We start from the raw sequence: 26,439 nt of genomic DNA on the forward strand, positions 1-26,439 counted from the left end.
GCTGAACTGTTGAGCCAGCAGGGGCTGTTTCATTGGTGCAGATTTAATTTCAGCATAGGCAGGACACTCCAGAAGACACATACATTATTATACTAAACTTAAACCATGATATTGAGCAACACTGACAGCCTCCATCCTCAAAATAAAATACATATAACAAAGTATGAAGTTCTAGGGTGAGTGTTATGCCTTTACCAAAGTTATTTACAATTATACATTTACGACAACACCTCACTTGTTTGCGCAAAAATCTACTTTAGCTTGACGGACATTGTTACAGGCCACAGTGAGATCCGAACACTATTTTCTGCATGTTTCTATGACATAGGAACTGCTGTGCCTTAAGTCTTTGAGGCATTGCGGGTTACATAAGACAGGAAATGGTGTACTTGTTTTTTGCCGTTTTACACAACTGGCTATGAAACGCACTCAAAAACACAGTTGAAGTTCAAATTAGTCAGAGTTTCCTTTCGTCAGAGTAGCACCAGAAAGTAGTGTTCAAACCAATTTAACAGATCACATGGAGACCAAATACATCTTCTTTGTTCCTTATTTAGCTTTCATTGTTTATTCCTCTGGAAGGCATGATGTTCACTGGTTATCACATCACACTACACCTATGGCTGACATAATCAGGAATCAGCTCACAACACTATGAATCTTTTAATGTGTAGCGACATAATACTGTATAGCATAATATAACTGGATGAGTACCTTGACCTCAAATCTCAGCCACCAAACTAATGCTGTTGTTCATCTCTGAAAATCACCAAGAAACCCAGTTATGGCTGAACATCACATAAATGCATGATTGTAGTCATCAATATAGTTTTATAAATGTTATGTGTCAAAGCAAACACATCTTGTTTGAGGTTCACTATTATAAGACACAGGTCAGCAGTCTTTCATTTTGCTCTAATAGACCAGAAAAGACATGTTTTTCATCTTTTCTCACAAGAAACCACAAAAAGAAATAATATTACTGTTAAACTCATGGCAATTTCTAAAGGAGTTGGCCTACTTGTGTACTTCACTTATTGATAACGTATCACTTTACTTACCACAGACATGGAATCTGGTAAACACCTAATAGCAGATTTACATTGCACATTTCCCAAGCCACACCGCACACTTCATTCTTCAAAATCCAAATTAAATATTAACCTCAAATATTAAGGAATATTGGTAAAACATAGCTTTCTTTTTCCAATAGATACATTATTTTGTTAGTGAGACAGGATATTAATATAAAACAGATCTTGGTAATGCACTTCCACTGAAGAAATTAGATGAGAAAACATCCTGAAACTATAAAAAAAGCAATTTGACATGGGTTTGGAAAACTATAATGTACATACAAAGAAATCACTTCCATCTGTGTAAGACAGTGGAAAATCAATAAAATAGTTTAAACTTCACCCCCTGGCTGATGAAAGAGAATTCATATCCAAGGGGTTAACCCCTTCAAATCTAAGGGAAAGAAGGTACATGCAGTGCGTTTCCAAATGTCTCTCCATTTACTCAAACTGAGGTTTGGCCAACCGGTCTTGAAATATGTAGCTTACCTTTACTGCGGCTAAAATATGATTATCAAAACATTCTTTTGATTGAGAATGTTACACTTTACACATTTAAGACTAAGATTTAATATTTGGATTTATGAAGTCATGTGAGCTCACCTACATACGTATACCTATATATACATTCCAATATATCACCACTAATGTGTTGGCATTCTGCTATTATCTGCCCCTACAAGCAATAATGAGGAGGGTGATATCATTTAATATGTGTCCTTCATTCCAACAGTGAATCTGATATTGGCCCTCTGAAAGTCTTTAAATATTACTAGCAACATAGCACATGAGTGAGACCTCTATAACATACCAAGTATCTGGGCTATTTCTTTCTTTTTTCCATGCTATTAGTCACTGCATTGAATGTGAGAAAGGCAAATGTGGACTCAGTCTTCAGCTGAATATAGGAAGAATCATCTCGATGATAGACTAGTCTCAAAATGACCCTTAAGTGAAAGGGTGGACATAAGTGATCACAGAGGTTGTTGAACTCAGTCCGTTCCATTATTCATGTTACTCTGTAAGTGGCGATGAAAATAACCGGAATCCCGGCTCTGGGGGAAACATTTGAGAAAACATTTAAAAGATGGCTACCGAGTCTTACCATCGGGGCCAATTATCCATCTCATGGCTCTATTTTTAAATTTGCTTATCTCAAAGCCCTAGTTAAAAGTATGTTCTTCATGTTGAGAAGCCTGTCTGTGTGGAGCAAAGTTCTGGTAAAAGCAATTGTTTTTCAAGACATGTTGAAAAGAGAACCATGATTTCATTTTCTATAGGCCCAAACATTTCAAAATAATACTGCAATATCAAACACATTTGTAACTGTATTAAGTGCCTAAATATTGAATTCATGGTTCATACACTTTGCTTTATAGTTCAGCAGTAACCAAATTATATTATATATTTCACAAATTGTCTTTCTCTCTCGCAATAATATGTGAAAATTCTGAATAAACAAAATGACAAAGTTAAATATCCAATCTCACAATAAAGGCCTACACTGAGAACACGCCTTTCTCTGTTGACACTCCAACATATGTATTCATCATTTTAATTTGAACTACAGGTAAATGTGACACAGGTATTTATGTCATAAATCCTTACATCAATTAATTTTCAAATCCAGCCTGGTGAGTAAAACCTGAAATTGCTCTTTTCTGAATACAATTTTGTATCTTAGTTCTTACTTGTTCTATATATTTAATCAATTTTGTTTACTCAGTCTGAATTCATACAGAACATTCTTTTCATGTTCATTCATGATGGACTGTGGAATGAGAAGGGTAATGATTTCACATGGAATTTGGCCACCCAGTCATGGCTGGGGCTTCAACTCCACCCCCATAGCCCCACAGTCTTCACAGCCAGTGTTCTGGGTCAGGCTCTACCTCAGTCATTGCAGGGGGAAGGGTCAATAGTGCTGCTAAATTCTAGATGGCAGTTGGAACTTATGGCCTCTGTAGTAAGTTCTGTCACAGCGCCCTCACAGTCTACTCTAAGCTCAATTTGTCCACTGGCTGCTATTTCCTGTTCATCTCCTGCTCCTCCCCCATCCTGTTCTGTTGCTCCTCTACCCTGTCCATCAGAACCTCTGCTCTGCCCCTCCTGGCTCTTTGTTTCCAGGGCAACTTCCTTCTCAGTCTTAACTTCTACCTCACCCTCTCTTCCCTCAACAGTATTTGCTTCAACTGTGCCCTCTCCCTCCTCTACAGCCAGGGCCCTGCCCTTGTTCCCCTCTGCAATATCTGCCTCTTTCAGCTCTACAGTTTTTGCCCCATCATCTTCCCCCTCCTCAGTCTCTCCTACTGTCCCTGCTCCTCTCTCTCCTTCACCCTCCACCCCTGGCCCTCTCTCTCCTTCACCCTCCACCCCTGGCCCTCTCTCTCCTTCACCCTCTACCCCTGTCCCAGCCCCTCTCTCCCCTTCTCCCTCTACCCCTCTCCCCGCCTCTCTGTCCTGAGGCTCTGCCTCCAATCCTGCCTCTTTTTCTCCATTGCTCATTGTGACTGTGCTTTGTCTCTCGTTCTCCTTGTTTTCATTGTTCTTCTTCACCACATTCTCACTTTCTTCTTTGCACATCCTCTCCTCATCCTCACATATCTTCTGTTCCTCTGTCTCTTTCTCGGGCACAGAGGGACCATTTTTCTTCTTCTTGTACTTTGGAGCATCTTTCACAGAGTTCTTATTTGACTTGCTCCGTGCTTTGAAGCCCAGTTTCTGAAGTTAGAGAACACAGATAGAGAAGAATTGAATATAACATTCAGTGATTAAATGTTACGTTAGCTGGTGGAGCTTGAGAAGGTGTTATTATTAAGATGGTCTATTTATGTTTTAGCTTTTTTGTGTTGAATTGGAGGGGGGGGGGGGGGGGGTGTTTCATTTGTTTGGTTCACTGTCATTTTCATTGTCATTTTGGATCTTTGTCACGTATTCTATATTGCTGAAAAAAAAAGTTCCTCTGACATTTCCAATAGCATTATATATTCATGAAATTATTGCAAAGAGGTAATATAGCTCAGGGGATATTTTTTAGTTTTACTTGTTTCCTATGTTTAGTACAGTAAATCACTTAGAATACTGTGCATACACATACTGTATATGTGTATACATGTATATATATATATATATATATATATATATATATATATATGTATATACGCATATATCAGGAGAATCTCCATACATCTGAAAGACAGTGAACAAATGCAATTTCAAAAAGAGTAAATGTGCCCTTGTGTTTTGTTATTTCGCTATTGCACAGTGGCGAACTTTACATTCCATACATTCCTTGCTGGACTTCTGGAGGTCAGATGGACCGGTTTGGTGTTTGGTTGCCAGAGGCAATGTCACAGTTTAAATCTAGGCCTGGGAAAATAGGAGCTCAACACACTAATGAAGATTTAATACTTGGGGTTGAGAGGTCAAGGGAGGTTATCAGCTCGATGGTAGTTTGAATCCAGGGAGCCAGACTAATGATATGTTCCACAGCATTCACTTCTGTGGTGTCTTTCACAATGTGGGGGTTTGTTGTACTTGCCCATAACTTTGCACATATAGATTTGTGCTAACAATAACAAGTTCTGTGCAGGTCAGAGAGTATCGCTGTGTGGGGAGAAGGCAGAGAAGGGGTCCCAAGCGTGCCAAAAGAAACAAGCAGAGGAATGCTGGGTCAAGTACCTTGGAATCCCTCTTTTTGCGAGGCAGGGTGGGTCTCTGGAGGAAAACGATCTGCTTGGTGGCCAGACTTCCATCACTGTGGGAGACATGATTGGATTTAGCATCTCCTTTTGATCAGCACAAATTAGTTTCTCATAATTATTCCTGCTCTGGCAATGATGGCAAATCTTACTTTAAAAAATGAAATGCCACTACCACTGTTCTTAAAAGTTCATCTGAACTTGATTTAGATGGAGTCTCTTCCCCACCTCAGGAATCTTGTGGTATCTACAGCCATGATTCTGTCCACGTGGCTGTAACTTTGCGGTTACGTAAAATAAGAATTTTCAGTGTTAATAATAATTCTAATTTGCATCTAGACACCCTGGAAACTCCAGCACTCACATTATGCTGCATCCAGACTAGTGTACTGACTCCACTGGCAGCAGGTAAGTTTGCGAGAGTTACGTTGTGTGTCAGCTACAGCAAGCAACTCTCCCAAATGTCTTTCACTTTACTCTCTGAATGGCTTCTAATATCTGCATATTTCATGATTTTTAAGGAGTTCTTCCACATTCTGGGTATGAAACACCTGGCATGTCTCAAGCAAAAGGAGAAATAGGAAGCCAGAGAGACATGCTGTTGGGCTAATGCTAAGATTCCCAGCAAACATCCCCCGCTGTGAGGTTTAGACAGGAGTTTGATAACAATCATGTCTCGCTGTCTCCTTCCAGTTTCCATCAGAAAACAGGCCACTGGGAAGGAATTAATCACAGATAAACAGTTAGCTTGTGCTCTCAGAATGTTAACCATACCACAGCCAACTCACATCCCACCGGATCCTTCTGATGAGCTTGCAACTGTGTGCATCAGAATCACAGAAGCGTTCATGTCAGACTTTGTGTTCAAAAGCCCCTAATCTGTCGACTGCTACTCTGCATGAAGGATTAATTCTGTGAGGGAGAACAGCATCTGTGCATTACACACATTTTGTCTCTCTCGTCCGCCCTGTTCTCTAAACAGAGACAAAGTCACCGTGACTGCAACATGTTCATTTTTGATCATCTATATTGGAAGTTTTCAAGACAGCAGATGTGCGTGTCACAGAATTATGCTTCTAAGCATCCAATTCACTTATAAGTTTTGATTTTAGGTTTGTGGTAATATTCATTGCCTTTTTTTATGTTTCACCTGCCTTCGGCATATTTGACATAATGCTTATCCCCTATACAGTAAATATCAATTGTGGATTGGTGACAGGAGACTCATTGGTACTAGGCTAGGGGGGAATGCAATAGAAAGCTGATTATTATTTTCATTTATTTGAAACACTACACTGAAATCCCTGCAGTGGTTACTATGAAATTGAACAGACAAATGAATGAGAACAGTGTGGAGTGAAAACAAGTGAAAACTGTGTTGTATCTAGGGCAGTGCTGTGATTAATTAGCCATATTCCCAGTGTTGTGTAGCAGCATTCTCTGTGAGGAAAATTAAAGATTAAAATAGAGCCGTAATTAATCAGAGAAGCTTGGAAACGGTCATGAACATTAGAGACAAAAGACAGGAGACACAAGGCCCAGTAAACACAAGATGCCATCTGAAAGAGCATACAAGAAAGATGTTGCCATCTAAAACCTTAGGGGGCTTTGTCTTATTTATCTGCATCAGTTGGTTGGGGTGAATCAAAACATTTAAGGGGCTATAATATGACTGCCACCTTATCCATATGGACTCAAACTATGAGTCGCATAGAAGACAAGAATGTATTTGAAAAGCTTCAAAGAATGGTATTGTACCGCCTCTTCTTAAAACCAGCTGATGGAGTGCCTTGTAATCAGAATATCTGTCTTTACACCACAAGTTCCTAAGTTCATTACATTACAGAAAGTCAGTAAATCAAAAAGACTTTCATAATTATGGGGAGACTCTTCAGCGCAACACTCATACATAATGCTCCTAATGGGTACAGACACTGAGATTAATATAAACCTGACACACTTCTCTCATTATGGTAGAAAATATTTATTTAAGTTACTTTAAGTTTGCTTGTGAAGTGAAAATTTCTTACCTCATTGGCAAATCTTGACATGAGCCAAAATATCTTTCTCAACTCATATGCAATATTTTTGTCTTATTTAGTGAAAAAGAAGGTATTTAGCTAGAAATTTGATTTAAGTCTTAATATAGGACCAAAATACTCATTGAGATTGATTTATTCTTTTTTTGCCACACAATACACACAGGCTCAATAGTGAACACCTAAAAAACAAACAGAGCCAACACAGAGCTACTTAGGCACCCTGAAGAAGCTCAAACTCGCCTCATTATTGTGAAAAATGAAATGTTGTTCTGATAGAGTGAATATTTGTTGTATGAATGTCTGTAACATGATTTCCAGAAAATGTTCAGTTAACAAGACAAACACACCTCAAGCTAACATTTCATCTGGCAAATCTGCAATAACCCATATACAGTATATAGGATTTTACCATAATTAGACCGTTTCAAGCTCTTACAAGTTTGTCTGAAAAGAGCTATTTTTCATTTCATTCATTTATATAAGGAATCAATTGAAAAATCATAAATACGTATTTAGTTCTTTGTCATAATTATTTCTCAAAATTGTGAAGAATTCCATCAGTAAAACACAAAATTCCATTCACTATGAAGATATTTTCATACTTCACCATCTCTGGAAACACACAAAGTGCATACCTGTTGGTCTTGAGAATGGGTGTAGATAGGACACAGGTTAATTTCCATCCATACATAGCCAGAGATTGGAGCAGTGGGACGTAGTCTGTCTTTACCTCCATACCCTGCAGAGAATACAGTAATAATCTTCAGTCATCCAATTTTGGTGATCACATGCCCAAGCCTCATCCTCCTGTTCTTAGCTGAGAGGAGTAGAACCTGGTGTGGCCTTGTACTGCTGTAGCCTATCCACTTCAAAGTTCAATGCATTGTACATTCAGAAATGCTCTTCTGTACACCACTGTTGTAAACAGCTGTTATTCAAGCATTTGTGGCCATTCTGTTAGCTTGAATGACTGCCCATTTGTTCTCTCATTAGCAATGTGTTTCCCACAGAACTATTGCTCTCTGAATGTTTTTTGTTTATCATGGTGCGATGTGAACTGTAAACTATTGATACTGTAGAGCATTAAAATCCCAGGACGGCAGCTGTCTGGGACCAACAATCAAACCACGGTCAAAGCCACTTAGATCATGAGTCTCGCCCATTCTAAAGTTTGGTCGAACAACAACTGAACTATTTCAACATGTATGTCTGCTTGAGCCAAACACTCGCTTGCATACAGGATGTAGCCTAACTGTGGTTTCTCATTTCGAGTGCAGCGTCTGCACCTGTCATCAGAAGCGAAACTGTGTCGCGTGCCAACCGTTCAAATGTGTCCCCACACGGCCAGACACACTCAGGCTATAGCTTTACCGCTGTCTACCATGGTGAATAAAAGATAATAATGCACGCTCTTTATCAAAGCAACAGCTTGAGACCTCTACAGACATTTGTTTTTTAGCCCTGCTTACAGCATGACAGTAGCATAGATATCTATTTCGAAACTGTTTAACTGACAAAACTTTTATTGCCTTATAGCACAGGGACTACAATAGCTCAAACTAGCTCTGTCAGCCATTCCCAGGTTTCAGCAGGGGCTGGATCAGCATGGCTCCATGGTGGAAAAGGGGTACTATTGTATTTACGTTAGCTTCTTTCTTTCCAGCATGCCCAAGGGTGAGACAGAATGTGTGGGAGGATTGGGTTGGAACTGGTCCCAGATTGGACACATTTAGAAATCATTCTCAACTGAACAATAAATTCTTCAGAAAAAAACACAATGCGTTTTCTGTCCTGTTTCAGTCCGTTTTGTGTGACTTCAGTGGGTTATTTTAAGTTGTGTACACACCGCCTCTGCTTTCCCTTTACCCTGTTCAGCATGTCGCTGGCAGAGGCGAACTGAAAATGTGTCTTCCTACAGTATGTTTCATTCTTATTCCTATTCTTATCTCACTTCAAGTCAATATAGACACAGGTCTTAAAGCAGGTGGCTGGAGCAGAGCTGATTGTTCTGCTCAGGGAGACAGAATAATCCTGACCAGGTTCTGAAGGTTGAGCACGCAGCCTACAAATACAGACCTTGAAATCACAAGCCTCTCTTCAGATTAATACTGCCACTCTGTGTGATGACAGGAAGCATAAAGCAAAGTACCAAAGTACACTACTGTTTATTCAATGGTTTCCAACGGACTGACATCCCTTTTCCAAAAAAACCCCCCATCATGTTGTGAGACCCTCCGCCATCACTAATGTGAAAGTTATGATTTAAGTTCATGAGAATGAACAGGTTTTAGGGCACGGTGATAGACACAGAAATGTCCTGAGAGACACACACCCAGGGGCCATTCTGAAGTAAAGCATCTTCTCAAGTCTCTGAAGATTCTCCACTGATGCTTGGCTTTTAGTTATAATCTCATTTTGGCACAATGTCTTTTTCTGGTAACTGTTTTCTGGCCTGTTCTTGCACACTTCTATGGGCTGAATCCTTTTTTATAGATACTGGAATGATGAGGAACAATGTCAGTGTTGTTAGCAGATCTCTCTTACAGTGTGCAGCACAGAGAATTTCATCCGTCTCCTCTGCTGCACAGACTCTGGCCATCCTCTGGAGAGCTGCTTGGCTACATTCCATTCACATGAGGAAAAGCATTTCCCTAATTAGACAGGAGAATGTCCAGACCCTCAAACATAGCAGGGTTTTTAAACCGCACAAAGAGGACAGACACTGCAAGCTGGCAATGCATGAAAACAGGCTCATCTCACAGAGCTGACAAAGACAGACAACACTCTTCTTTCATTTTTAAATAGAGAACAGACCAATAAACTAACTGCTTTACAGTGCATTCAGAAAATCCAATTCTAAATAAAAGACATATGGTACTGTACAGTTAACATTTTGGCATGTTAGCTTTTCTCCACAGTAAGCATACCCCATTCAATTCCATCTGAAACAAATTATGGACAAATTCTAGAAAACTTTTCTAACAAGAATGTACAAAAGAACTATGGATTGGAATAAAAGACATTGGAACATGAGCAACACTGGAATGGCATTTAAGCAACCAGCTTGCTACTATGCAACCAAGAGATCCTGCTTCAACCACATGAAACGCCTATGCTAAAATAGTTCATCTTAAAAGAGTGAGTGCGTGTGTTTGAAATGCAATAAAATGCTGCTTCAGCAGAAAAATTTGTCAGGATAAGTAGGCAGATATTTCCAGCAGAAATAATATCCTATAAGTACACTCACATGGAGCAATGTTCCAAAGAACAGTTTGATGTTTGATTCAAAAGCACATCTTGCAATTGTTCACCTGTATAACTCCCCAAATAAGGTCCCCTAAGCATATTTCTTGAGCTCTAGAGAATTGAATCACTTGAATACCACTTGAAACTGACAGCAGGTCACTAAATATTGAGTTATGGCATGCATCTTACTCATTAATGAAGTATCTGTCCAGCAAAAATAAATATGTATCACTTGAAATCCAAAGCAAGACACTGGCAGCCAAATAAAAGTGTTTAAAAAATCAGCAGCTGTACAGCTTGAATTTGAATTCTAAAAAGAAAAATATATGAAAAATATATAACAAACCAGCTTCAATAACATACAAATTATAACATAGTACAAATTAAACCTGCCTGTAGCATACACTCACTGAGCACTTTATTAGGAATACTATACTAATACTGGGCAGGGACTCTTTTTGCTCTGAAAACTCAATTCTTTGTGGCCTAGATTCCACAAGATGTTGAAAACATTCCTTCGAGATTCTGTTCCATGTTGACATGATTGCATCAAGCAATTTCTGTAGATTTGTCAGCTGCACATTCATGCTGCGAATCTCCCGTTCTACCACATCCCAAAGGTGTTCTATTGGATTCAGATCTGGTGACTGGGAAGGCCACTGAAGAACATTGAACTCATTGTCATGTTCATGAAACCAATTTGAGATGACTTTTGTTTTGTGACATGGTGCATTATCATTCTGGAAGTAGCCATTAGAAGATTGAGAAATTGTGGCCATGAAGGGATACACATAGTCAGCAACAATACTCAAATACGCTGTGGCATTCAAGTGATGATTGATTGGTATTATCAGGCCCAATGTGTGCCAAGAAAACATTACCCACACCATAACACTACCGCCACCAGCCTGGACTGTTGACACAAGGCAGGTTGGGTCCATGGATTCATGCTGATCCTACCATCTGTATGCCTCAGCAGAAATCGAGATTCATCAGACCAGGCTAAATTTTTCCAGTCTTCAACTGTTCAGTTTTGGTGAGCCTGTGCCCACTGCAGCCTCAGCTTTCTGTTTTTGGCTGATAGAAGTGGAACTTTAAGTGGTCTTCTGCTGTTATAGCCCATCCGCCTCAAGGTTTGACATGCTGTGCATTCATGAGATGCTTTTCTGCTCACCACAATTGTACAAACTGGTTATTTGAGTTATCGTAGCCTTTCTGTCAGCTCAAACCAGTCTGCCCATTCTCATCTCACCATCAACAAAGCGTTTCTGTCAAAATTACCACCCACAGGGTGTTTTTTGTTTTTTTAACCTTTCTGAGTAAACTCAAAAGACTGTTGTGCATGAAAATTCCAGAATTCCAGGAGATCAGCAGTTACAGAAATACTCATGCCACAGTCAAAAGTTGACGTGAACATTAACTGAAGCTCCTGACCCATATCTGCATGATTTTATGCATTGCACTGCCGCCACATGATTGGCTCATTAGATACTCACACAAATTTAATAAATAAAGTGCTCAGTGTGTGTAAAAAACACATGCTTACAGTTCATGCATATGTTTAGTGGTCTTGAAACTAACTATCAGTGTAACAGCCCGACTACATTCAAAATCACATCTAAAACCAAAGAAAATAATCTGAAAAAAGGAGAAAAGAAAAAAACACTGAACTTTTCCATGTGTGAAAAAACAAGACAAAAAGTAAGGCTGCTGCTCAGTAATGAGATGAGAATGGCCTGCAATGGCCTAACTCACCCTTGAAAACCAGGACAGAAAATAATTACAAGAATACCACCACGCAAAACAAAACTATGTCTTGCTCTTTTCATCTCTGCAAATTAATGCTTTTTTTCTGCCTCGTGAGTGAGTCATATTGACCGTAACATATATTTATATGCAATTAATAATTTGGCATGAATCAAAATTAGCACAGATGTGAAGAAAAACACATCCTAAGATAAAAGTGCATTCCAGCTTAATTCACTGAGGCTGCAGCAGTGTAGAAGTACACTTGACTTATAAACAGGTTAGTGAATCACATTTTGGATGGGTCACTTAATTAAGATATGTATCCTTATTTACTTCAGTAAACATCCAGCTATATAAATGGACAATTATAAAACTGTGGAAACTAGGACATTTTAGACATTAAGAGCAATAGTCTGGCAGTCAGAGGGTTGCCGGTTCGAAGTGGCCCTGAGCAAGACACCGAACCCCCAATTTCTCCTGATGAGCTAGTTGGTGCCTTGCATGGCAGCCAATCGCTGTTGGTGTGTATGAGTGTGTGTGAATGGGTGAATGAGAAGCATCAATTGTAAAGTGCATTGGATAAAGGCCCTATATAAATGGCAACCATTTGCCATTTACATGCAGGTATGAACAATATTATTATGAATTTCTTTCTTAAAAGTTGGGTAAAGACTTAAACACTAACAATAAGAATGAAATCTAGATCACACACAAGGTTCAAGTAGAGCAAAAAACTGTAAGTCTGACACAATAGGCTTTTTAATATCGTGACTAATGATGGAATAAATAAAATGAAAAACCGAGAACATAAACAACTGGATGAGGCAGTTGAACTCTAACTTCATGACTGGGAGTTGTCTGGCTTGCAGAAAAACACATTGTTCGGAGAATAGAGAGAACAAAAATCTCTTTTCACAGTCAGTCATAGTGCCCAGGGGGTGTAAACAGAAACTTTGACCTGCCAGCTAATGCAAATGATTCTAATAAGAACTGTGTTGCAGTATCAAACACCTGTGGTTTGTTTAGTGAACCCATTAGTTCCAGTTTTGTTTCATGTTTTGTGATTATCCGATGGGTCTGAGTTCTGATTTGACTCAGAACTAATTCTATAATGAGTCCTCTAGACTCCTGTGCTGATATGTGATATCTGGACACCACTGACTGTATTCTGACGGTATTTGTGAGTCTGAACAAATGTGTGCTCCGGTGCCTTTCTACAAGAGCGAATGATCGACAAGACATGGATGAAATCAACAGTCAAACAAATATGGAGCAGTGAAGAATGAACTCACATGAAAAATGGTCCACTGCTCCACAACGATGGCATCGTAGGACGTGTCACCCTCCAGTGCCTCCTGGAAGACAAACACGCTCTCCACCGATTTGGCCGACAAATCTGCAAAAAACGGGCAATGGACTCTAAACTCTCTTCCTCTTAGAAATGTATGTGCATATGGATCATTACTGAGCACAATGTGCACAGTGTGATATAAGTTAATGTTGCTCTGAGTAGGATGAGGTTCCTTGCTGATAAGAAGTGAATAACTGTTAAGCTCGCATTGCTTTTTAAACCCATACTTTAAACATAAGCATTCTTAGCTAAATGCCTAAAATTGTAGTCCAGTACGGTATTACTTTGTTATCGCTTATATTATTTTTGCTTCTGCGATTTCACTTAAATGTCATTCTAACACAGAAACATAAATTGCATCGGAAGATAAGTAAATAAATAAATAAATAAATACATGCAAAAGTGTTAGCTTTTCCCACGCTGATTGATGATAAAGGGAGTTGTAGGTTACCTCCTTTTTATACTCTTGTAAAACAGGAAGTGATGGAATGACACAATATCAGTTCCTTTAGACCTAAATTAAGTACAATTATTGCCAATTTCACTTTGTTTTATTTTGTTTACAATAATTGTTAGTGGCAATAATTTTGACACCTATGGTTTTCAGAGAAAATTAGATTACTTAGTAAAAAACATTGAAAAATGAGAGGAAATGTATTGAAATAAAAGTATGTAGTTTTCCCCTACTGTATGATTGAACATAACATATATGATGATCATTATCTGTGTTGTTTATTATATGCAGCCTTTTTTCTTCATTTTTATTAAAGGTGCCAATCATTCTGGGGCATACTGTATATACCATGAATAGAAGGGGAGAGATGGAGAGAGAGAGAGAGAGAGAGAGAGAGAGGGGAGGGGGTTGAGCCACAATATAAATGTTCATATAATATAAAAGTATGTACATTTCAGCAACACCAGAATATAAATAACTCGGTATTTATGTTTCCAGAAAAAAATTAACCGGCAGACAAGGCCTCTGGCTATGTTTCCCACAGCATAGTGGCCAGTCTGGTTTGAAGTGGTTTGAAGGATAACAAGCCCAGCTGGGCACTGAAGAAAGTGTATTCCATACCTCTTGTTATTCCACAGACCATCTTCTCCTGGCCTGAGTGCTTTCTCATTACCTTTCCAACATTTGCACACTAATACTGTTTGTGCTGGTACTGTCTCTTCTCCGAGACACTCCAGATTTCATTATTACCCTGAATAATGAGGATCAAGACTTGGGGGCTGTAGGCTGGGGGCAGAGACTGGGCATGGGGGCTGGGGGGTGGGCGGACGGGGGGTTTGGAGCCGACATGTCAAGACTCCATTCTTTTCCCTGAAATCCATTTAGGCACTGCACGCTCGGTGAAAGACATCTCTCTGCTCCTGCAGTCTAGGACATTGTTCGCCTTTCAGTCAAGCAATGCCCTTGCTCTGTCTGTAATAGGAAATCAAGACCTCTGTTCAATTGCGTGGCTGGACCTTTCAAACATTGACTGCTATAGTGGCCGAAACAAGCCAAAGCACTGAGGAAAAAAAACACGAGACCAGATAGTGCCAAGGCCGTTCAGGCAAAATACTGCATGGTCATCTGTCGCCTGCCCCTGGTAGTTGGACAAACGACTCTCTCTTCCAAGATGGACCTGACAACAGTCTGGAGCGAGGCTGTTGCCTGGGAGAGCATGTGGCAAGAATCACAGACCCTCGGTGACAGCCTGGCTAATGTTCCACCGACAGAAAAGAACATGCCCTGAATGAACCTGCTCAGGGCTCTGGCACAAAACATCATTTAGTGTCTGTCTCAAACAGCCAAAGAGCACCTCAAGATGCTGCAGTGAAGGCTAATGTGTTTTTAAGTGGGACCGGCAGTGGTGGCACGGAAATGGGGAGCTGCTAATATGCGTGGATTAAACATGACAGGTTCACCTAGTGCCAAAGGTTGGGGTGGTTACTGGGCAGAATCTGAGCACAAAAGCTAGCACAGCCCAAACAGCTGCTGTATCATTTACCTACAGTAGACACACCTATGAATCTTTGTTATATACGCGCATAGTAGAGAGTAAATTAAGTGTGCCTCACAAACAGAAAAATCAGTTGGGCACATACCCTCCCATATCTGTGTGTGTGTGTGTGTGTGTGGGGGGGGGGGGGGTTGTGGGGGGGGGGGGGGGGGGTTGTGACCCCATAAATGAGACAAGAAAGAAAAATATGCAGAATTTGATTGTGTGATTGTGAAAAAAACCCACAGACATACAAATGCAGATGATTTCCAGAAAAGTAATCATTTTCCCCACCGCCCCTCTATGAAATTCTTTGGTTCAATTTGGAGTTTGGAAGCCCCCCTGAATGAATAATAAAGGGAAACAAGCTCGATGCACTTGTTCCTCTTTAGCATTACACAGAGCCTGTTTTTGTGTACTCTAAAAAGCCTTCGAGTCTTGCTCCAAACCAGTGGCCCATGTACCAGTTAAATAAGCCGTCGCGCTTCACACTCAGATAAATCCATTTGGAATTTAATATTTGATTCAGGGGATTGCACTCGCTGAGCTTTATCTGAATATAGAAAGCAATACGTTCTCAGTTATGCATATGAATGTCGTGCGGTTGTGGATACAAATCCCCTCTGAAAGCAGAGACAGCTTTGGCAGCGTGCGACAAAAGGAACTGTTCGCTCGGTGTCTTCTGTCCGCTGAGCAGCCCATTACGGCAGCGTGGCAGGCTGGAGGAGGAACACCTCTGGCAGTGTGGAGCTGCCAGACATGTCGTCTATGAATCTTTAATAAGGCTCTTACAGGCCCATTGCCGCACGTGCAAAGGGAGGGCAGGGACCCACAGATTTGATAACGCTCTAATATCCTGCTTTTTGTGCAGTAAGGGGGGGGTTCCTAACTATGGGCCTGTACTTCACACCCCACCCCTTTGGGGGAATTCAATGGAATTTCTTTGCACTACGGAAAAACCAGCTCAGGAGGTGGGCAGGAGCAGTTTGTCTCTTGGTGTTTTCCCATAACGGCTCACCACTGTCTCCACTAACACAAGGCCAAGCAATATCAGACAACACAGCATCAGAGCATGCATCAGCCAAAGGCAGAACTCATTCTGAGCACTGGGTATTGGAGCCATTTTTGGAGCTGGAGGGACATCAGTGCACGGGAGAGTGGAATGAAGCAGTGAGAAAATCAGACATAATACTACTGCTGATAAAAAATACAATATAATCATAACCATCACTTTCAGAACTAAAATTATTATTACAAATTAGGTTTGAAAAGCATGAAAATTTTTGCCATTCCACACTAAATAATATCCTGGATATTTATGAGACTTTAAAAGCAGTTGTAGAAGGACCTCATAATGAATTCAGAAAATGGTCTCAGGGAGATGCTAAATTTGAACATGTCTGACCATGAGTTTTCTCAAGCTGTTTGAGTAATTAGTGATCTATAAAAGAAAAGTCTGCAGAAATGGTATACTTTCATATTGTTCAGTTCAAATTAAAGCCAAGGACGATTCTGCACAGAATCAATGGCCTTTAAGCACCTACATACAATCAACACTTTTGTACGTTCATTCGTCAGTAAGTTTGCTTAAACACAAAGCAAGCAAAGGTCACATTTACAAGCCCTGTGTATAACGGATCTTCCTAAATAAACGAAACGGTTCTCTCTATGAGTCACAGTTTCCAGTGCTAATCTTTACATTATCTCTCTCACATATAACCCTGGTAATTGCTTGGGGGCCATGTTTGCACATAGTATGAATTCTGGAGCCAATTTGAAGCCTGAGTGAACCAGAAGCATGTTGATTGCTAGCTTTCTCAAAATTGTGCATAAACACATCCTGTAGCAAGTCCAGTCAGGGCAATAGTAGACCCAGAGTAAACTCATAAAGCCCTGTGAGCACAGTAGAGGGGGGGAGGGGGTGGCAACAGTTGATTAACATGTAGATGTTTTCTTCTAAGATAAGTGATCTGTATACTATGTTGGATTATGCTGCAGATAGAACTCAACGCAGGACCAAAAAAAGGCTGATCACTGATAAGACTGGAACATAAAAGACTAAAGTGAATGGCATACGGACCTTCTCTTAGTCTGTTTTCTAAATAAATCATGTATACACATCAGGACAATTAAATAAAATACCTAAAATTAATTACAAAGAGCCTCATTTCACAAGTTCCATGACCTAATGTACTGCATGCACTGCTAATTAAAAATAAAAAAGCGTAATTATTACAGTTTCAGAGTTGCTGATTCATCCATTTCTGATGATTAATTAATTATGACGCTTTTTATGATCTGTTATATATTAAAGAAAGTAAAATTAAGTAATAACAAAGCACTGTACTTCAGGGCACATCTGTTCTCTTACTTATTCCAATTCATTACTCATTATGGTGTTCAGTAGAAAGGTGATAGAAGGTGTTCAATAGAAAGGTGATAAAAGCTTGGATTTTTAAGCTTGGTATATCCAGCACTTAACACTGAATTGATGATCTCCCAACTTTGGACACACCTACCCCTGTGTTCTGTGCCTTCTTTAGAAGAATGCATAGCACATAAATTACTGTATATGGGCTGCCATTCGGGAGATAAATCATACATTTTCTGTATTTGATTGGCATAAATACTGTCTTGGTTTGATGTGCGGTTTTTTATTGCCTCATATATCTTCACATATGATGCTCAGTGCTGCGTTATGAGTGTGTGTAGTGGCTGCAGGTGTACCGTTTTCACTCCCCAGATGGAAATACCCATCGACCAGCGAGGCGCCACTGTTGAAGTGCTGCGTCATGTGATCCAGCCAGTTAGCCTCCACACCGCTAACCCCCTCATCCTGGAGCTGCACCCGCAAGGGGACCTTAATGGTGTAGTACTTCAGCAGCCCCTGATGCCCCCCGGGGTGGTTAAACAAGGCAAAGACCTCCGTCCCTGTGAAAGTGGAGAAAAGCCCCATTACATTATAATAAGGGTGTCATTCGTCAGTGTGCTGGGTGCCCTCGATCAGTGATGTTTCCACCTCTAATGTATTACCCATTATAGCACATAACAGATTGTAGAGACATACATTCAGGTGAAATATTTAGCATACGGGTACTACAGCAGAGGCCCACTCAAGACTAGGGCCCACGATTTTGAATCCCTGGGCATCCTCTATGCATTGTCTCACAAGCTCAATACATACATGTACACACATATGCATAAACTCATGCTGTATACACACACAAAACAAAGCACACACAGACTGACATACACTGGCTTGAGACAACAAGTCAATGTCAGGACATTTCAGAGGAAACAATTACATTTCAGGCCATTGTGATACAAAAATACAAAAGAAAGGCATTAAAATACAAATAGCTTTGGTATGTATTTAATATCTCACAAACATTAGATGTACTGCCAAATTCAAATAGTACCGAGTGTTGTCTAGACTCTCCAGAGAAAGCCCTGAAGCTCTGGAGTTACAGATGCTGCCTCTTTGTTACACAACTCACTGTAATTTATCCCTATGTGTTGCCCACAGAAACGGTTTCATCCGATAATATGCCCTCAGAGATGGCTGCAAGCCCACTCAGTTATGGATTTCCTTTTCTTTAAGACTTTTCAGAAAACAGGAAAACACAGGGCCAGTTTGGAGAAGCCTGAGGCATTAAAACTGTGTGTGTGAATGTAAGATGTCTCCTGGTGTTTATCTTATCAGAATGGAAAGCTACTAGCTTTAGAAATGGTGCTCTTTGGAAACAGTAGAATTAAAAAGAATGACACATTTGAAAATATCCAGATAATAGAGGCATTTTGAAAATATGTTTTTTTTTCGGGTACTAAAAGGAATAGTATGGTAAAATAAGCAACTTTTTTTTATTAAAAGTTTCTTCAGAAATACTAAATAATTTTGTATATAATGAATATATTGTAAGGTGTGGATACATTACAGTAAATGGCAGATTAAACTAGTTTGCGCATTTAACAAAACTAAAAGTCTGTTTTGTAATGAGGGCTAGCATGCTAAGCTAACATGTCCTAATGCTTTTCAGCATCATTAACCGAAGAGTGACAAAGCTGTACTGTTTGTAACATGGTGACCTGCAGGGAAATTAAATGTGCTGTACTGTGTTTTCCTTCCACACACTGGTGTATCTCTAACCCCATGGGATAATTCTATTTCATTTATTCATAATTAGCAATGTAAACCCTTGTCCTGGCCATGACTGTTTACAGAGTCTTTCTGCTATTTGGCTCCAATTTAATACAAATAAGCAGGACAGCTGCGACAGAGGCATTGTCACGTACGCTCAGGATGGGAGGACTCTATGGCCACACATAACGTGAATCATGAGCGGTCAAGACTCGTTCGCCTCGGGTCCTCAATCAATCAACATCTCAGGAAGAATGAATCATTAAGCAGTGGGCTTATTTTCAGCAGCTTGACTGATGTGACACACGGCCACTAAATTCACACACGCACTGGCAGTCACACTCAACATGAACGGATATTTGTGCGAATTGCACAGAAATGAGGAACATCTCCCATCATTTCATTCAACAGTAATGTACAAATGTGACCCAGAAGTCATTTTGCAAATATGTTTTTATTTTAATTCTACTCTTCCTGGTTATTCCCCATGATTTGAGCGAGGTGGTTTTTCGAGAGGAGGTGACTCAAATGAAGCTGTCAGACATCAGACTCACAAGCTTGCTAACTGTGTAGTATTTGTCACATGAGGGAAATCAGACAGCAACCTGAAGAGTTACCTTGTCTGTCTCAATATAGTTTTTGACATTTGCTGTAAACAAGCAAATGAGCACATGCACACAATTACAGGCCTTCATCCCTCAAAGCCATGTCTGAACCTTCCACTGCTAAGAAAAATGTATTCCGCGATTTTGTAAGAACTATCACTTATCATGGAATTTCACTTATTTCTCCCTCCATTTCATTAATCTTAACTGAGTTTTGGTATAAATAATACATTATAGCAGCTTTAATTTATGGCTATGCAGTTGGAAATGCATTGATTTCACCATAGAGTAACTGTTACCTTCCTCCATAAATAACATTTGGACTTACGATTGGGACCGGGCCGAATTGGACAGAATCCTCCTGCAGAGGGCCACAATGAGCTGAATCTAATGGGTCATGCCTTGGATGGACACCATCGCAGTGAACAAACACACAAACAGGCACGCAAGACAGTAGATGACATGTTCCAGAAGGCCAGGTCTAATCTGTAAATCGAAATGCTAACTCTTAACTCTGAACAGCTAACTGAAGCGTGACTCCTGCGGGCTCCCAGTCCAACAAAACTGGAATTGTCTCTGCCCAGCTTAACCTCAAGAAGCCTGCTGACTGACACCTGGAGCACCAGGTGAGGTGATTTCCTATCTGAGTAATGACTCTGTTGAACAACAAGAAGGTAAGTGAAATAAAAACAGCAGGACCTGCGGCCCTCAAGGATTCCAGCTAGCCATGCATGACCTTGTGTAGAGCATTAGAATCAAATGATTAAATCAGCACTCCTTCATTAGATGCGCACTGACTCAAAGCCATTTTATTTGAAAGATCACTAAACCCCATGACAGATACACTTAGCATTCTCATACAGAGCAAAACAGCTCTTCTCAGTGTGCTTGCAGATAGCGTCTCTCTAAAGTACTGTCTCCAGGGCAAATTGAACAGGCTATGAAGCTAATAAAAGTCCAAAACATGAAAGAGCACTTTATATTTATGTGCTTATTACACACACTCATGCACACGCACACACACACATACACACACCATGAATCTTCCCATGCAGCTAACCTTCCTGGTAGTGCAATGCAGATTAAGTCACAAAGATGTATTTTCACTGGGTTAACTTAATTTCATTAAATAGTAAAATGGCATATATTGTAATACCTCTGCCCAGCCAAAACTGACTTGACCTGAACCGGACATGCCTTCCAGTTCTTTCTGGTTCAAGCTGTGAAGCAAGAATTTGAAATGAAACTGTGGAAAATCCATGTTGTTAAAAAAGGAACCCAGAAACAAATGGTTTTGTTATTTCCACATATACAATAGATTTTGCAGCTGTAGTCAAACTGAAACCACCTCTCGTGACAGGGCATGCATATTTAATTGTGATCACCACACATTTTAGCAAGCTTCATGTACAGTGACAATGCAATTACCGGACTTCAGCAAGCACATAATGAACATTATGAGCAATGACTATGAAGTGGAACAATGTAAAAGGCCCTTTTGGACTCTGAGTTTGACTCACCTTTCATGGAGGAGTACAGACTGGTGTGTGTGTCTTTCTCCTCTGGGTTCTTTGTTTTATTGTTGTTATGCGTCGGGCTGTCGTTCTCCATCGCCGTTGGGCGTTGGCCTGGCTGGTCCACTGATGAAGAGGGGTCAGAAAGACAAGACTCTCCATCTTGACTGTCCTCTGCACCTGTCCCATTGGGGCTCCCAGGATTCACAGTGTGACTCTCTGCTTCTCCTAAATGTGCCTCTTCTCCCTCACAGGCTGACGGACTGTCCTCTGTTCCAGTCTCCTCCTCACAGTCATGGAGCTCCAGCCCCCCTGGGGATGTGGGGCTCTGGTTTAGATCAGTGTCTGTACCTGGGAGAGAGCTCGGGCTTGAGTGGAGGGACATGGACATTTCCTCCGGGCCAGCCTGTCCTGGGGTCAAAACAGCACCAGGCTCTTGGGCGAAACCCACAAACACGAGCCCTTGCTCTGCTGCATCCTGGATCTGACGAGGCAGAGGGCGAGAGAATCAGTGCTTACCAACTCAGTCACATACACAGGTCAATCATGAATATCTTGCCATGTAAATTCACTGTGATTGAATGGCTTTGGAATGTCATTAGGTTCCCTCAGAATTCATGCAAAAGCCATTCTTTTCCACCTGATTCATTTTATTCTTGCATATCTATTTTTTTAAATGACACAAAATTTCAATAAACACTGTTTGTCAATAATACTGACATTTAAAAAAAATTATAAATAAATCTTAATTTACAATATAATTTTTGTTTGATTTCACTTATGCATCAGATCTTGTTGCTATAACACACAGATGAAAATAACTAATAACTTTTAAGCAAATAAAAAACATGGCTGCCACTAATACATAAGAAAATAATTGGCAGATATGACAAAAAAACTGTTTAACATAAGGACACTGAGAACTGAGCATAAAAACACATGTACAGTAATATGTGTTTGAATCGAGACTCAGATTCAATTACTGTGTAGTAAGTTTTACAACAATGGTAATGAATCCCAAAAGGTACATAAAATGTCTCCTGTTTGAAATCTGCTGTACAGAATTGCTGCTGTACACAGTTACCATCATTATCAGTGATTATCAAGGGAAGATTCATTATTCAAAACCATTTTAATTGGTCATGCGGTATGGCAGGCATTTCAGAATGTGTGTAAACTGCAGCTCCTAATGAAACTTTGGGCTAGTTGCCATGAAATGCATAATATCTGGGATCTCCTCTGCAGCATTTCTCCTAAAAAATGCAATGCAGTATAAAACCACAAGTAGACCACAGGTATGACCACAAGTTAATCAAAATGTACCTTAAATAAATTTCACAAGCAAGAATATCTACCAATAAAAACAACGGTCTTAGTAGATCAGTAAACAAAACTAGATACATAACGGATCAATAGCTATTTGTTTTTATATATAAATTGATATGATATATATATTGTTTTACGATTATTATTAAAATATACCTGTTTCCAATTTTAAGTTTATGGTCTGTGTGTACCGTTTCATTATGGTTTGATTCATTCATCTTTACACTGACAAAATAGCCAAGTACAGGTATTTGCGCATCAGATTTTTGGATTGAATGAGAGAAGGCAAACAAATCACTCCTGTCAGGTTTTCAAATTAAACAGGAGCTGATTGTAATGTCTGCTGTGTATTTGTACTCATTACATCTGCAAACAGCATTGCTTTTTGCTATTTATTGTCAGTTGGTGTTTTGAAGTCAATACTGGTAGTCTGTGTGAAATGAAATTGAAATGTTAACTGTCAAGGAATGTTAATGAAGTCACTTTTTCATTATTTGACTTTAATAAAATCCTGCCAGTGTCATTAAAATGCTATCTTTCACTGAACACATAAAATAAAAAAATCTATTCATACAAAACCTGCTGCCTATTTTATATGAAGCAAACTTTCAAGTTGTTTTCTATTGCATTTATTTGCAAGCTGAAGCCATTGGTCTTTTTAATATGCAATGCATTTAATATGCAAATAATTTTGAAAGGTACAAAATATAATCATGAGATATATAGCCTATGGTATGTATATGGGCCTATACGTAAGCCTACAGTATGTATGCATATGCATATGTTAAGTATATGGACAATTCATTGTTAAAATGTAGAACTTTGAGGTCTAATTAAAATGTAATAAAATATACAGTCATGAAATTGGAAAAAGTGTGTTACCCACAGAATTGTGTCAGGATCCGTTGGACTTGAATGGAGTTATTTTTACTCAAAAAAGTCTTAATGATTCATGCACATTTTTTTAAGGGTATCCATAACATTGAAATGGTGCAGTGTAGCAATACCACAATCAGTTGTTGGTGAGCCTGTTGCCATTGTAGTAGACATGTGAAATGGCATTGAGATTTTGAAACGGGTGAGTCATTGAGGTTCAAAATTGGCTGTTGAATGGAAGTGCCAAAAAACGCAAACATATAGTGAGCGCTACCATGCTCAGTATATGCCTTATATTACTAGTCCTAGTTATTTTATACACAGAATTCTGAACTCAACAATGAAGCAAACTGTCACAAAACATTCTTCACCTTTTATCAATATCTCACCTTTTTCACGTAGCCCTGTATGACACCTGTATTGGGTGACTGGTCTGCTGACAGACACAGGTCTACTTCTAGATGGCTGGGCTCACCGTTTGATTGTGTTTTCTCTGAACTGGAGGGGACAGAGGGACAGAAAACAAACATTCAACAAACATGCAATACTAATATTACTACAATTCAACACTTTTTTCACAGGCAAAATCAAAGGCCTATATCAATCTAGTTTTTATTTTTCCACAAAGCTCATACATTTGTATTACCTTTGTATTTGTATAATGACTAATGTATTGATCTGCTATGAATCACACCATAAGTTAACTTAAAAACTGGAATAAAAATAGTATTTCAAAAGCACAATATCTTAATGTCCAGGAGAGCAGATCTCTTGGCTTGCTTTTCATCTTGCATAAATATCTCTGGCTCCAGGGTCTATTTATAGTGGAAAAACTATTTTGCTAAGTAGGAAATCCCAGCACAGCGTCTGTGAAGGCAGATGCCCCTGTGCTCCCTGCTATCCGCTCTCCCATCCTGTTGACATGAGGGCTGGGGACCTTCCCACCTCTTAGGGTGGCTGGAGACGTGCCTGCATGTGGATGAGGGTTCAGCTCTCCCAAAAACAGCCCCTGGACCGGATGCCTGCCGTTTTACACCCAAAACCTGAACCAGCCTGCACAATGAAATTCACTCCTGCAGCCTGAGTCAGCTCTCATTGTAAGCCTGTAAAACATTTAAAGCTCTAAAACCACAGATATGTTTCACCAAGCAAGCCCTGTGGCACATTGCCAATAGGAGCAACAAGGTCCCTAATGATGCTTGACTGTAAGTAGCTTTTGTGAGAAGCTCCAGGTAGTGTAACACAACCCACTGCATGACCATTTTATCTGAAAAGGTCTGCTGCCAATAAATAGAGGAGCAAAGACTGTTCTGTTGTCAAATGATGAATAATGGTCCTCCTCAATGAGTTTAACTTTTTAAAATATAACACATTAATCTATGTGCTCGTAAATGGTATCATCTCATCTGGTCTGGGAGGTAAGTGATCTGTGCCTGTGAGCTTTCTATATCCTTCCCTGTGTGGAAAAGCAAGAATCTAGAGCGGTGGAAATCTAGGTTGACTTTTGATATAAACAGACCAGGTTATCCCCAATATAAAAGGTTTTACCTGGATATAGCCTGGCTGCATCCTGAAAACTCTCACTTTTCAAATGTAGCCAAGTTTTCACTTGAACCTAATCAGCGTGTCACTGACTTTCCACAGTATTTTCACCTCAAAAATGTGTCTTAGTCTCACCCTCAGCCAAACCAATTAGGAAAAGAATCAATGCATATTCCTGATTTAAAGGTTAATGTGAAGTTACATCCATGCATTATTGAACTGCCTAACCTGTGCTTCACAGTTTTACCACCAACACACCAATCAGTATTGCCACTTCTAATGCAAATAATCCTCAATATTAGTTTCAACTTTACCCATAATACCCCTGTATGGCAGCTTATTTGTACTTGTACTCATTGTACTTCACAATGATCAATATCAATTATATTAATTACAAAGAAATTTTTTTTGTTCATTTGGATTGTGTACTGTAAAATTGATTTCCTGCGGATGATCCTGTACACATACATGCAATCGCACACGTACACATACAGCATATCTTAAATACATAAATGAGCATGAGAAGTTGGAAAGAATTTAGAACAAAAAAAAAAACTGATGAAAATGATAATTTGACATAAAAAATTTCACACTGAGTATACTGATGAGAGAATTTTGATAATGTATTTTAATATCAGAAACGAGTCTGTCACTGTCATTTTCAATGACTTTGAAACATTAATTCAAATCCAAGACCTGAATAAGAACATATACCTTTCTCACTCATTATTATTGTACTCAATGAAAACAATATATACAGTAGCAAGGATTATAGTTCTATTACCAGATAAGAAATTATTAACAGCAACAATATGGTTGGCAAGTATATGTCTGTTAAAACTTTGCCTCGAACTAATTTTTTTTGAAATGATGCTATTTAAATGAAAAAGACATATGCTTACTTCATGCTCCTTCCCTGTCACCTTAAACACATGGAAACTCATTTCCAAAAAACTCATTTATTAGACATATTAAACATGTGATCATGTACATTTATGTTGTGATTACAAAACCCAAGCAGTAGGAATGTGAGGATCACACCAATGATGTTGAAAGGTAGAAAATCAGGCCAGAGACAACTGCTAATGCATTCTAAAGTGTTCATTGGGTTGGTTTTGTTTCAGTCCAGAGATTCTGTCTGTTGTGATATTTATACTGTTCTATCTTAATTTTCAGAGCAAATATTTGTCCTATCTAAAATTACTGCAAGTTGAGAACAGGGAATCTACAATCATAATTTTCTGCTGGAAAATGAATATACACTCTACGATCTAATGTATGAATT

At 39.4% G+C, this 26,439-nt stretch overlaps 1 protein-coding gene across 1 annotated transcript in view; it reads right to left on the minus strand.

The window, feature by feature from the left end:
- Positions 1 to 2,969: 2,969 nt before the first annotated feature.
- The window catches only part of LOC133130273 (raftlin-like), a 50,580-nt gene continuing 27,110 nt past the window's right edge, over positions 2,970 to 26,439 (minus strand). The window contains exons 4-11 of the mRNA XM_061244772.1: positions 24,002 to 24,110; positions 21,417 to 21,894; positions 17,881 to 18,084; positions 13,107 to 13,210; positions 7,455 to 7,558; positions 4,758 to 4,833; positions 3,516 to 3,797; positions 2,970 to 3,338 (exon numbers count right to left, since the gene is read on the minus strand). Coding sequence (XP_061100756.1) covers positions 2,970 to 3,338; positions 3,516 to 3,797; positions 4,758 to 4,833; positions 7,455 to 7,558; positions 13,107 to 13,210; positions 17,881 to 18,084; positions 21,417 to 21,894; positions 24,002 to 24,110 — 1,726 coding nt within the window. The remainder of the gene's footprint in view (positions 3,339 to 3,515; positions 3,798 to 4,757; positions 4,834 to 7,454; positions 7,559 to 13,106; positions 13,211 to 17,880; positions 18,085 to 21,416; positions 21,895 to 24,001; positions 24,111 to 26,439) is intronic.

Source organism: Conger conger, chromosome 1 (genome assembly GCF_963514075.1).
Source record: "Conger conger chromosome 1, fConCon1.1, whole genome shotgun sequence".
In the NCBI taxonomy this organism is placed as follows: Eukaryota; Metazoa; Chordata; class Actinopteri; order Anguilliformes; family Congridae; genus Conger; species Conger conger.